Genomic DNA, 13,029 nt, shown 5'->3' on the forward strand with positions numbered 1-13,029 from the left:
ACAGCCGTGGTGGTGGGAAAAGTCTGAGGAAAACTTCGGAAAAAGTATTTTCCTGAGGTTGAGGGAGGGTCTGGAAGCCCAAAGCAGTCCGAGGGCTTCAGCCTCCCCGGCCTGTGCGGTGAGAGGAGCCCCGCCGGGCAGCCAGCCCCCCCCCAAGCCCGGGGACAGCGGGGCCGCTCCGTGGGCTTCTCGGGCACCACGAAATCTGCCGGCGCCGCCCTGAGCCCTCCCTGTCGCCCGGGGGTGCACCTGCAGCGCCGGGCTCCCCTTTTTACCTCAGCGCGGTCCGGAGCCCCCGGCACGGCGGAGCTGAAGCGGGCGGCCGCCGCCGCGCTCAACATGGCCGCCGCCGGGGGCGGGGAGGGGCGGTGCAGGCTGCCGCCATCTTGGGGAGGTCCTCGGCCACCAGCTCTCGCGAGATTTGTCCGGTAGCTCCCGGCCTGCGTCGCGCCGCCGCCGTTCCGTGTCAGTCGTTGGCCGGTAACGGCGTTGGGCTGGCGCGGCTGTGGGGGCTGCGCGTCTGCGGGCAGCGGAGCCGAGCTCAGGAAGCTTCCAGCTCTTGCCCCCGCGTCCCTCTGCTACGACGGGATGCGCTGCGACCCGCCCCTGGAGCAACGGGCACTGATCGCCGCCGCTGCGACCAGGTGAGGAGGCGCCGGGAGCGGCCCGTGCCGCCGCCCCAGGCCGCGCTGTGCCCGGCGCCGCCGGTGGCTGCCATCTCGCTGGGGTTAGGGCGCCGGACGCGGCGGAGCCGTGGCCCGGCCGCGTTCGTCCGGTAGCGGGGCTTGGCCGGCCGGTGCTGCCGGCTGTCACTCGGCCCGGCCTCTGCTGCCGCCGCTGGCATCCGACTTCTTCGGCTTCACCCGCCTTACCCGCTAAATCTCCGTTTAGTTTTAATTTGTTTTATACTGCTTCTTGTACCGGGGGTGGCGGGGGAATGGAGGGGGTCGGGAAGCTCTGTTTTCAGTGGTGTCTTTCGCCTTCTATGGAAAAGCCGCCGAAAGCGGGTTTTTCCGTGGAGCTGTGCTGCCTGCGGCTCGCTGTCCACCTCCCGATCCCGGGCAGGGCTGGCCTGGCCCCGCTCCCCTTGGCAGCTCCGCGTAAAGGGTAAATCTCGGTAAACCGTGCCTGGGCTGCGGACACCCCGCCCTTGGGTACGGGGTTTGCTGGGCTGGCGGCAGAGGACCGGGATCACTCCGTGTCTGCCCGCTGGAAGTGTCTCTTACACCCTTGTTAGCCGCTGCCCCAAGGTTTTTCTGACTTCTTTCGTACTATTGGTCTCATAAAGGTTTTTATACTCGTGTGACTGTGGCCTTTATTCCTGTGCATGCAGTTTTCTGTGCTACAATACCAGTAAGGTAGTTTTTCTGGAATAGTTTCTCTCCTGTCTTTGGGTCTATGCTGTATTTCAGCATCCAAGCGTCTCCTGGCACATCACGTACGGATGTGCATGGGGGAGGTTACATGTAATAGCTTCATTGTGTAGATGAAGGCTCCAGTGCCTTGTGCTTGTAAACTTTCAACTTGACCGATCAGTTCTGTGTTTTCATCCCCTTAAACTACTCAGGGCTGCAGAGGAAACAGGCTCGAAAACACCTTGGAGAGGGCACTGTAGCCAGAAGTCTGCTTGAGGGACAGAGGTGTGCGGAGCCGAGAGCAGTCGGATGCTTGTTGGTTGTGTTGCTTGTGAGCTCAAAGTGTGCTGCCAGGCTGCACTGTGAACTGCTTGCTTTTTCCTATCCTAGTTGCTACAGCAGCTTCATTAGGTAATACTTCAGGTAATTAAATGGAACTGAAGGTGTGGCCATGCAAGCTGTGGAAGGCTTCAGTTTCTGTGAGTGACGCTACCTTAAACATCTCCACTAAATAGGATTATTTATGTAGTACTGACATATTTATTTCTACAAGGGGCCACTGTACTGCAGAAGTTTTATTGCTGATTAGTGTAGATCTTCTGGTAGACTCCCTCAGCTAGGTGTGGTGGCAACTGAAGGAATGGGACTTTATAAAACATTTTGTTTGCATGCATTTGTTTTACTGAGCTGGAGCAGAGTTGAGTTTGCCACTGTACCACTGGGAAGACTACAGATATAATAGTCCTCATGTGGACAGTCTGTTTTGTGTTTTGAAATAATTTTATCAGTAGTGTGTGCCACCCACCATTATTAAAGAATCCCTTAAATGGATGAGTCTAATCTTAGAATTGCTACTTCTTCTGCTCTGAAGTTTTTGTTGACTTAGATGTAGTGATTTTTCTGCAGCTCTTTGCACCCCTTTACCAGGCATGCTGCTTGTTTCTTCTAGAAAGCTGGGTTGTATCAAAGATGCATATAGCCATTAATGTGATTAATCTCATTGGCTTAGTGTGCCCAGATCAGGCTGTTGCCCTGTTAATGCCTTTAAAGTTAGGCACATATTTGAAATCAGGAGCACTTAGTGCTAGATGTAATTTATGTTGCCATATCTATGGCAGTTTGTTGAAGCTTCACAAAGGAAGGGGAGCAAGCTTGATGTTTTGCTACTGCTTCTTTTCCCTCACTTTGACCAGTTACGACGTTGACTGCTGACCATGCAGCAGCCTGATCCAGTTTGAGAAACTGGTATAAAACTAAGCTAATAAAAAACCAAAATGTGAGTAATTTTCCGCTGGGTCAGAGAGCTGAAGTGGCTTGTGATGCAGTCAGATGAGCACTGCATCTGTCACAGAGGAGTGGCAAGATTGCTAGGGAAGGTAGAGAGGAATATACTCATTCTTCATCACTGCTGAGTTGCTAAATCTACCTCAGAAATTTGCATCAGGAGGGTGACTTTTGTCAGTAGAGCAGCACTGTTTGAACTGGTGTACTTTAATATAATTCATGCTATTTAAATCAATATGAGAACAGGTATAGTGGGATAATAATGATTACAGGAAAATCTTGGTAGTTGAGTGCAGGGAGAAAACTTTCCCAGCATGTGGCTGGGTCAGAATAGCTGAGTAAATATTTCCATAGATGTAAATGCGTGGAAGATAAAGGTGTATCATTGTGTTAATGATATAATAGACTGTAATGGACCACTCAAGAATAAAATTACTTGTATGTGTAAGTCTGAAACCTTTGTTAATATGCTGGAGAAGGAATAGAGCAAATAATTTAACTAATCGGTTATACTAAGTCAGTTTAAACTTATGAATACCAACAGAAATTCTGCCTGTGTTTTAGTTTTGTAAGAACTGAGGGTATAATTTCACACTGAGTCCAATCCATTGCAAAAAAAAAAGTAAAATTTTAAAAACCAGTTACATTTTTCTGATGTTTTCCAGCCATATAAACATAACGTGTTATGTTTGCTAATAACAAAATACATCAGGTGTGATTGTCATACTGAAACAGAAAAGTTTGGATCGAGGGTTTAGGCACTTAATATCAAACTTTGGAAAGGAGCATTTGGAATGTTTTCCCTTAGGTTTTCATGTAATTCATTCTGCTTTGAAAGAAAATAGTAGTCAGTCTGGACACAGCTGCAGATGAAGTTGCTGCTCTGCTCTGCTTCTGTGTCCTTGGTACTGCTGAGCAGTTGAAAGCTGTTGCCTAAGACTCTCAGAATTGGCAGGTCTGGTTCTTGCAGTTGGCCAAAAGAATTGCCAGTAAGTTCTGACAAGACTCCCTCACAGTGGAGTGTTCCTTATGAGATGAAGGATAGTGGTTGCTGACCTTTTCAAGACAGGACTTACTGAAAAGTTTCAGCATTTTCTGCTGAATGGATTTATTATCTGTTGCAAGAACTGAAATCTTCTAATATGGGGAGGTGAAGCAAGTGAACTTGTGTTTATGAAGACCAAGGGAATGAATGCAGGAGTATTTTATTTGTTCTTGAAACTAGGGTATGTAGCTTGTTTTCTGTCATAAATGCAAAGATCTTTGAAGTAAGAGAAAAAAACAGAGCTTCTGAATGGATTGAGAAGCCCTTGTGTGTATCTTCTTAAGAGATAGTTGTATTCTCTGGTCCTTTGTACTCTGACTTCTTCACAAACAATAAATCAAGTAGTGCTGGCTGTCAAAACATTAATTTCAGTGGTTTTCCTCAGAGTAACTCCTAGCACGTGATGCAGCAGTGTGAGACATTCAGTGCATTTTGCTTTCAGTAAAACACTGGTCCATTTTTTAGGGCTTTTTATGACATTACTTACGAAGCAGGGACACTTGCAAGCTGCTGTGTCTTCTCATAGCAGGATTGTGTTGGAAATGTCCATCTGCAGCATATAGTTAGAATCATATTCAGCAGTGTTTCATTTATAGAAGAATCTTTGCTAAAGTTTGGATGCAAATTTAGTAGCTGACTGATGCCAGTGATTTAATCTTAGAGCTCATCTCATGAAACATACTCATATTTTTCTACTATATTTTCTAATGTTTGATGGATACATGGCTGTTGATGACATTTATCTTCCTGGTCAACTGGTAGCAGTGGTGACATTTGCTTTGGGATTGTTCACTGCTTTGGGATTGTTCACACACCAAGTGTGTGCTGGTGTGTTTTTATGTTGTATAGCTTAAGGCAGGTCAGATTTTATTGGTTTTGTTTGGGTTTTTGGTTTAATTACCGTTTTCCAAAGTCATGATGATTGGAATGTGAGTTATTTTGGTATATTTACTGTTGGCTCTACAAAAATACTGAGTGTTATTTAGAATTTTACACGTTCAGAGCAGCTGGCATTCACAAGCTGCTTGGGTAGTGTTGGTGTTTCTTGCATCCTCTTTACACAACTGTGTCTGACAGCCATTACCTAACATTACTCACTTGTGGGGTGCAGTGCAATCTGGACCAGAAAACTATTTCTAGGTCAAATATCATTAGCAGCCAGTCAGATTAAATACCCACAAAACTGCCTAGAAAGGCACTCTGAATAGTTTGTACCCATTGACTCTAGCTCAGTGCCACCTAAAGATCATGAGAAGAAAAATCCCTAACTTTGTAGCAGAAATAATTTTGGAGGAGCAAGCCAGACTCAAGGTGGCAGAAAAGTGTTATAATGAATTTTATGTCTGTGAAGCACTGGATAATTAGGGTTGTACTTGGATTTTGAATATGACTGTTTCAGAACCTTGGCCCCTGAAATTGAAGGCTTATTATATAAATTATCCTTAAAAGAAGGTGGGGGACTATTCATCTGATTCTGTAGAGCCAGTTAAATTCTGCAGAATTGCTGTGGTTTTGATGCAGACGTCATCAATTTGTTCTCCTGGAACTTGTCCTCAGGACTGAGGAAGGTCACTAAATCACCTACATTTAATTTGAGAAAGCTTTCTCAAAATATATCAGGGCAAAAAAAAAAAAAAAAAATCTGTTGTCTAAAAAACCCCCAACAATTTTAAAGCCCACAAGCATGACCAGAAGGAGTCTTAGAACAATGTATTGTGAGTATTTTTAGTTCTTATTTTAACAGGATAATAGTATTTGTTAAAAGCTCGGATTTCAGAAAAAATGAGTAGTTAAGGTATTTGTGTTCCAGACTCAATCATATCATCATAAGTTGTATTTCTGGGGATTTGAGGAGACATAGAAAGTGTTTCTAGCATCTTTAAATAGAAATGCAGTCACTTTTAGTGAGCTGAGAAATAGTCCTTGACTAGGTCTGATTGTGTCTGTCCACCTGTGTGTGTCTGTCAGTGCTGGTAATGCAGAACTGAGACAGCACAGACAGGAGCTCCAGATGGTCATCAGGCTGCAGAAGTCAACTTCTGACTATTTGTACATGGAAACTCAAGATATTTTGGTAAATAGGAAAGATACATCCCTAAGACCTTTTATTTGCCTCTGCCTCTTTACCCCAAGGATAAGTTTTCTCCACTGTGTGAGGTGTGGGTGCAGTGGGACACACTGGAGCAGGGTGTGTAGGTTCTAGTGGGATCTGCACTGTGAGGAAGAAAGTGATGGGAATGGCTCTTGCTTTCCCCAGTCCCACTCACTCTCCTCAAAGTTAAGGCCATAGCAGCTTCGAGGATCTGCTCTTGGGAATGACTGTAGATGATGGAGAAGAGGAGGCTCAGGGGAGACCTCATCACTCTCTCCAACTCCCTGAAAGGAGGTTGGAGCCAGGGGGGGTTGGGCTCTTTTCCCAGGCAACTCTCAGCAAGACAAGAGGGCACAAGAGGTCTCAAGTTGTGCCAGGGGAGGTTTAGGTTGGACATGAGAAAGAATTTCTTTCTGGAGAGGGTGATCAGCCATTGGAATGGGCTGCCCAGGGAAGGGGTGGATTCTCCATCCCTGGAGATATTTCAAAAGAGCCTGGATGTGGCACTCAGTGCCATGGGCTGGGAACTGCAGTGGGAGTGGAGCAAGGGTTGGACTTGATGAGCTCTGAGGTCCCTTCCAACCCAGCCCATTCTATGATTCTATGATTCTATGATGAGATGTGACAACAGCTGGTACAGGGCTGGTGCTGATCTGGCTGGTCCATGATTCCTTCCTTCTTGTTTTGCTTGCATGGAGGTTGTAGCTCATGGTATGACATAGCTAAAGCTAATAAAACAGAAATAACAAAAAAAGCTTCTTTCAGTACTTACCACATTCCCAGGCTGATTTGCTTGACCACATAATCCCGTTGACTTTCTGTCTGCAAGAGAAGATAATGCAAGATAATGCAAGTGAAACCAGGCTATAAAAGAAGCAAAAGGTGGCTTTGTTTTATTGACACTGCTGGCATATTGTAGCTTGAAGTGTGTGAACCTACTGGCCTCACACTGTGTACCCAGTCTGTAGCAAAAACCTGGTTTAGGGATCCTGTAGAAGTCAATCTGAATAGTTTGTTTCTATTTCTGCTTTTAGCAAAGCTTCATGTTTTCTGGTTCAGTATCCCTTTAATTTGGTATCCTTTGTGTTTTTATAAGAAATAAAGTCTCAAGGAATACTGCTCCCTGTGCATACTGGTTTGGGTTTTTTTTATAACCATTAAATGTTAGTTAGAGTTACAGCAGGCAATCTCTTGCTGACATTCTCTGCCTTCTCTGAACCTGTATGATTCAGTTTCCTCCTCTCCTATTTCTTTGTTTCGCTGCCATAAATTCTCTTGAGTTTCCTCTTGCCCTTTCTTACTGAGGTTGTGTGGCCAAGAAAAAAATCATATTTGAAAAACTTTGCAGCTGGACCAACATACCAGTTTCTTTTCTTACTTTTTGCTGCTCTCTGCTCTGATTCTTCCAAAGTCCATTCAATCTGTCTCTCCATTATCCTTTCATATCCTGTGTCTCTTACCACTTTTCTTTCTCTTTTCTTAGCTCTGTTTTTAATCACTTGGTGGTTTTGTGTGCCTTTGCTGAGCATGTTCTACTTTCATACCTCCTATTTCCTTTTTAATTGCTGCCCTCCTTGTTGACTTGCTACTTTGTTCCCTGTTGTACCTTTCAATGCCATCTGTTAGGTTGGGTAGTAAAGGTGATGCTGGGTTTTAATTTCTTGTCTATATGTCAGTGTTTTTCTCTTTGTTTCCATTTCTTTTTTCTCATGTGCTTCTTGGTCTGGCAGTACTTTTCAGTGTCTTCCCATAGGAACAGTGTTCATGGAAGAGTGTGTGTGTGATCCTGTCTCCCAGGTTCTTCCAGGAGTCTGGAGTGTATCTTTTCCTTGGTAGTTCACATTTAGGCCCTCATCTACAGCAGTTCTGCTCTGCATTGTGTTTGGGTTTTTTCCTCTTGGACAAGGGAGTAGAGAATGAGATGAGCATTTGACATGGGATTGAAATGTCAGAACACAAGGAATTTTAACTATTGACACAAAGCCAGGGTTGGCAAACCAACTTTTAATGAGCCTGTGTGGGATGTTTGTGTCTGCTAGTGAGCAACCAAATAACCAGGAGATCAGTTCTGCTGATGCTGGTGTCTTCCATGGGTTTTACAACAAACTTAAGATCCCCGTAGCCTTATCCAACCTGCAGACAACCTTTTGCCATCACTGTCTCCTCAGAAGTTTTTTTATGCTTTATCTGTTGAGCTGCTTTTTGTGCCTCCTTTCCTTTAAGCTCTGGATTAAATAGTGATGGATCATTTAGTTTGGCAAAATAAAAAATAATCTTTTTGAAGCAGTCATTTCAGAGTGTAATTTTTACAATGCACTTCTTAAAGTTGTTCATGCAGTGTTGGTGTAAAATGTGTTTACAAATATAATTTAAACTTTCTTTGCATAAATTAGTATACTGTTACTTTCTAGTCACTATTAGACCCAGTATATTTTAGTGTTTAAGTAGTCCACTACTCTGCATGCAAATCCTATAAACAGACATGGTAATCATGTCTTTTCTTTTTCCTGTCTCACCTCTTAGCTGTTCTCATCATAGCATTAAAGTGTCCTCTCTGGTTCAACTTCTGGCAGAGGCAGGGTATTGAATTAAAAAAGTACTGGTGTTTTGCTGCCTATTCATGTAAGGTGTGACACTAGAAAGAGGTTATTCTGGTAATCTGTGGGAATCAATATGATTTGTAGGGAGGTTTTGAAAAGCTGATAAACTTCTCCCACCCTTCCAAAGGACGAGAGAGGAGACATCTGAAAACTGATCCCTTATGAGGATCATATCCTGGCTGAAAGCTCCTGCAGTGTTGGCTTTCTGAAACTGCAGACCACTCCAGAATTCTCAGTTTTTACATGCCTTATTTTTTCCAAACATCAGGAACCTAAGCTAAGCAGAACTGCTCAGTGGATCTCAGGTGGCTTTGCTGAAGCCAGTGAGAATCATACCATCCATCTGGAGCCAGCACTGCAGGTACTTGTTAGGCTAAGTACAGCAATATGCTTTGTGATTGCTTCTGAGCTGGAATAGAAAGGAGGAGAGGTGAAGTGGCCTTTTAGAGAGGGGCATCATATATTTCTGAACCAAGGCATTGTGACAGAATTAACTGTTAGTGACCATCAGCAAACATCTGTGAATTAACAGCTGAGCTGAGGGGTTCTTGAGAGGGTGCTCACTGTGCATCTGACTTGCCCTGTTGTAAAGCTCAGGTAAAGGGCTGACAGTTTTTACTTGAGGGTTAGGATGGAATGTATAGCAAGCAGCATTTTTAATTGATCTTGTACTTCTTGTAGAGTTCAGGAATACATAGAGTATGTTAGAGTAGGACAATCACAGGGGCATCAGAAAATAAACTATGCAGATTTGTGTGTGTAGAGTAAGGAGAACAATTATAGTCCCTGGCTAAGTTCTTCTATCTATACTAATAATTCTAATCATAAGAACAAATTCCAAGCAACTACATAAAAAGATATACTTAATCCCTTAAGAAATGGTTGCTTGTCCAAAAGTTCTCTTACGCTAAATTTATGTATTGAATAGCTTTTCTTATGTTTATATTTGGGCAAGAAACTGATAATGATGTGATATGACATTTCCAGCCACTCTTCCAATTGTTTCTTAACGGAAAAATCCCTATTTTCATTGATACTTGTTTTCTGCTCTTCTAGTGCAGCAGCTCTGTGCTTCAGTGATACAGAAGATCAGCTGGATGGCCTTGGGGCCAGGGTAGTGTTATGATTTACAGTGGGAATGAGGTGGGGCTCAAAGTTGAGGCTCTGCATTGATGAGCTGTGCAGCATCTGTCCTAGAAGCTGGATTTTCTAACTTGCCTTGGCTCACTGCCTGTAACTAGATACTTAAAAACCAAAATGGAACTCCTGCACTTTCTAGAATTTCTGTGTTGTTGGAGACTTCACTAATGTATGTTTCTGTAACTACATCCATAAGCTCACATGCTCTTCCCACACCTTTTCTAGTGTTTGGATTTTTTTTTTTTTTTTAAAGAAAGGGAGAGTAAAGGTCTTTTGAAGAGCTCTGTTCTAATTATGGATAGTCTTTCTTGTGGCATAAGAAGAGTTTTGTGGGATAACTTACTGCCATAAATACAAGTTATATGTCTGAATGTGAGGACCAAACTTCACTGTTGATCACTGGGTATCTTTAAAACTATGTGTGATTAAAAAAACCTTGTCACAAATTATATAGGCAATTTTCTCTTCCAGTAAGTAGTAAGCAGTTGTTATTTTTTTGAATGTTCAGTTACTTCTTATCAGAAGAATGATGTTTATATTTCAATGCCCTCTTACGTGGCACACCATGTGTGGAAATGAAAACAAAAGAAATGTTCAGAAACCGAGAAAATAAGCAAGATGATATCTGAGAGGACGTGGGAGAAGTAAATGTGCCTTTATGACTCCTTTACAGGTCCAGAACTTCCTGTATGAAATCTGTGGTCACTGAACTTTTATTTTCCCTTACAAATATGTTTTCAGACTGTTATGAGAACTCAGTGAGCACATGTCACCAAAGAGGAGTACCTTGCTGAGAGGGTAGCTGCAGTACTGACTAATCAGTGTTCTCTTTGGCTGTATGAGCTCCTCTTAGATCTCTTAGACTTACTTCTTTCTTATTTAGCACTTCTTTAAAGTCTGTTACACATTTACATCTTTTGTAGTGAAACTAATGAGAAATAACTCTTTGCAGAACTTACCTTTTATTTTTAAAAATACCTTTCCTCATTGAGTATCCTTTTTTATTTATTCTCTTTCACAGAAAAATAATTTGGTGATAGTGGCTGCCTGCTTTGTTACTCAGGGTTCACACTTCTGTAGGTTCACTGTTGAGTCTTGCCTTTGGTGTTCACAGGAGAACAACAGTAGCTCCAATGCTGTCTTTTTTCCTGGCTGTAGTGTCCTGCTGCAGAGTTTTGTTCTGCCTTTTCCTTTAACAGAAATAGGTGATTTATTTGTCTGTCATCAATATAAAGGCTTGGTAAAAATATACCCTGTTTCAAGCCACCTAGTGCTGCCTCTACTCCTTCATGTGAAGATTGTCCATGTGGCTTTCTTCAGACAAGCTGAATACTTATTACTGTGATCTGAACTGCACGACCTCTGAGTTTCCTTTTACCAAGTCCTCTTTTCTTTGTAACAAATAGGAGCAAAAGCAAACCCCTCTTTGTGAACAGAATTAACCTGTTTTCTGAAAAACTACAAGCTGTAAACACATTTGTGATTTGGTGCTTGTTTTCTGATCTTGTTTGTGATGGGAGTTAAGAGATCATCAAATGAAGTGAACATTTATCACGGTGACCAGGCTTATGTTCTGTTTAGTATAAGATAAATTTGTTATTACTTTATACCTCTTTTATTCTTATATGACTTTTTTTTTTTTAGATAAATTGACACAATGTGGAGTAATACGTCAAATGAGGTGCCTCTGCAAAATGAGAGGCATAACCAAATCAAGGATTCTACCAGAGGTATGGATTTTCTGGTTTATTGCCTGTTTTGGAAGATGTTTTATTATGAGCTGTTTGAAACTTTGTGGAGTTTTTACAGAAAGCATTCTCCTGCTTCCATTTGGAAGCTACGACCATGTGTTACACGTCTTCCTTTTTGCAGAGACAACAGTTTCATACTCTGATCTGCAGAATATTTGCTGATCTGCACAAAGAATGGCCAGCCAATGATTCAGTTGCCAAGGTGGCTCAGAGACAGATTTTTTTTCAGTGCTGTGAAGGAGGAGGAGCAGTGCAGGAACAGAAACTGGAAACTATAAGGTCTTGAAAGAGGTGAAGAAGAGCCTCAGAAGCAGTTGCTCCCAACTTTTGCTTGGTTCCAAAGTCATGAAGAGCTAAAGACAATTGAATAGCAACAGTACTTTGCTACTGAGATAGCTTGCAGCACTTTTGTCTCCCTGAACTGGAGAAATCCAGTTACCTTTTACTGTTTTGATTACGTTGTAGTTTAGGAACTACAAAGGAGGGGGGGCAGTTTTAAAAATATTAATAATTACAGTACATGCTCTAGAGGAAGAAGGCTCCAGTCTACAGGGCAGTTGAGTGTTAAGTCTGTGGTTCAAAGTCAGTCTTATATCCACTGTGACCCCAGAAGTTATTTTCAAAGCAGAGACACATTATTATTTTACCTATAACATTACTGCTGATTGCTTCCTGTGATATGATCAGATTCTTTTAAAATTACCTACCTTGTGAAACTGAGGTGTTCTGTAGTAGTGCCATTTCTCAAAGTCAAAGCCAAGTTGTTTCTGGGCTTAACCCTCTTCCTTTGTGTTGTTGCATATGACCTAAAATGAAATTGGGAGCTTTTTTATTAGAAGGAGAAGATAATTGTTTTAATACTCTCTCTGCTACCAGTACTCTCCATGGTTCTGATGCATGTTAATGTTTTGGGTGTTGTGTAAACCATTAGATTAGAAGAAAACCATTAGATTGCAAAAGAAGAGGGGAATTGACAAAGTAAATATTTCTAGAGGAAAATACTACATCCTACTGAAATGGTTTGTACATAAAGCACAGGCTATCTGTTTAGATTAAAAGGCTGAAGTTGGTAAGTGCCTTCTTCTCATTACTTCACATTACTTCTATTTTTTTTCTAGCATGTACTGTTTGAAAAGATTACTCTCCAAAATTAAAAGCTTGTTTTTTGAGTAGAGTCTTTCAGTGACCCTGGATTTCGTGCCTAGTTTACTGGAGAAGAAAATGGAAGGGAAAAATTAGTAGTTAAACTATAGTGTAATGGAAAAATGTAATGTGTTGGTGTAGATACCCAGCTTAATCTTATCTCCTAAACATCTTCTGTAATGTGTGGTATATTGTATTTCAAGTGTAATAATGCACTCAACCTAACTTTGTGAACTCATTAAATACTTTATTGCTCTGTTAAGATGAGTGTTGACTGATAACAGCATCTCATGGAAGAGATTTACAGGCTACAACTGAGTCATTAAAAGAACTTGATTAGTGAGCCCATGAAAATTGTTCTGAAGCAACATTTTATTTTATTGTTTTCCATCTACTAATGAAAATTTTATTTCTTTGTTTCTACCCTTTAAGATCGAGCCACAGCACAGGCTGCTTTTCCTCAGACTAAGGCTGCTGTAAGTACTGACTTTTTTTCTTTTTTGTTTTTTCCTTGCTCCTTTTTGAATTAGTTAATGGCTCCAAAAGGTTTAACCGAAGTATTATTTTTCTCAGTCTGTTAAACAAGCAAAAATAGGGCAAACAGTTGAAGTATGTGCAT

At 42.0% G+C, this 13,029-nt stretch overlaps 1 protein-coding gene across 14 annotated transcripts in view; it reads left to right on the forward strand.

Moving 5' to 3' along the window:
* The window catches only part of CEP350 (centrosomal protein 350), a 73,958-nt gene that overhangs the window by 1,845 nt on the left and 59,084 nt on the right, over positions 1-13,029 (forward strand). For 6 of the 14 annotated variants that reach the window (XM_071751347.1, XM_071751352.1, XM_071751356.1 and 3 more), the window contains exons 1-3: positions 355-644; positions 11,161-11,246; positions 12,843-12,886. In XM_071751347.1, the coding sequence (XP_071607448.1) occupies positions 11,174-11,246; positions 12,843-12,886 (117 nt within the window). In that variant the 5' untranslated portion in view covers positions 355-644; positions 11,161-11,173. Of the gene's footprint in view, positions 1-352; positions 645-11,160; positions 11,247-12,842; positions 12,887-13,029 lie in introns of those variants that run through there. The other 8 variants (XM_071751357.1, XM_071751350.1, XM_071751353.1 and 5 more) reach the window with 4 other exon arrangements.

This window comes from Heliangelus exortis, chromosome 8 (assembly GCF_036169615.1).
Source record: "Heliangelus exortis chromosome 8, bHelExo1.hap1, whole genome shotgun sequence".
In the NCBI taxonomy this organism is placed as follows: Eukaryota; Metazoa; Chordata; class Aves; order Apodiformes; family Trochilidae; genus Heliangelus; species Heliangelus exortis.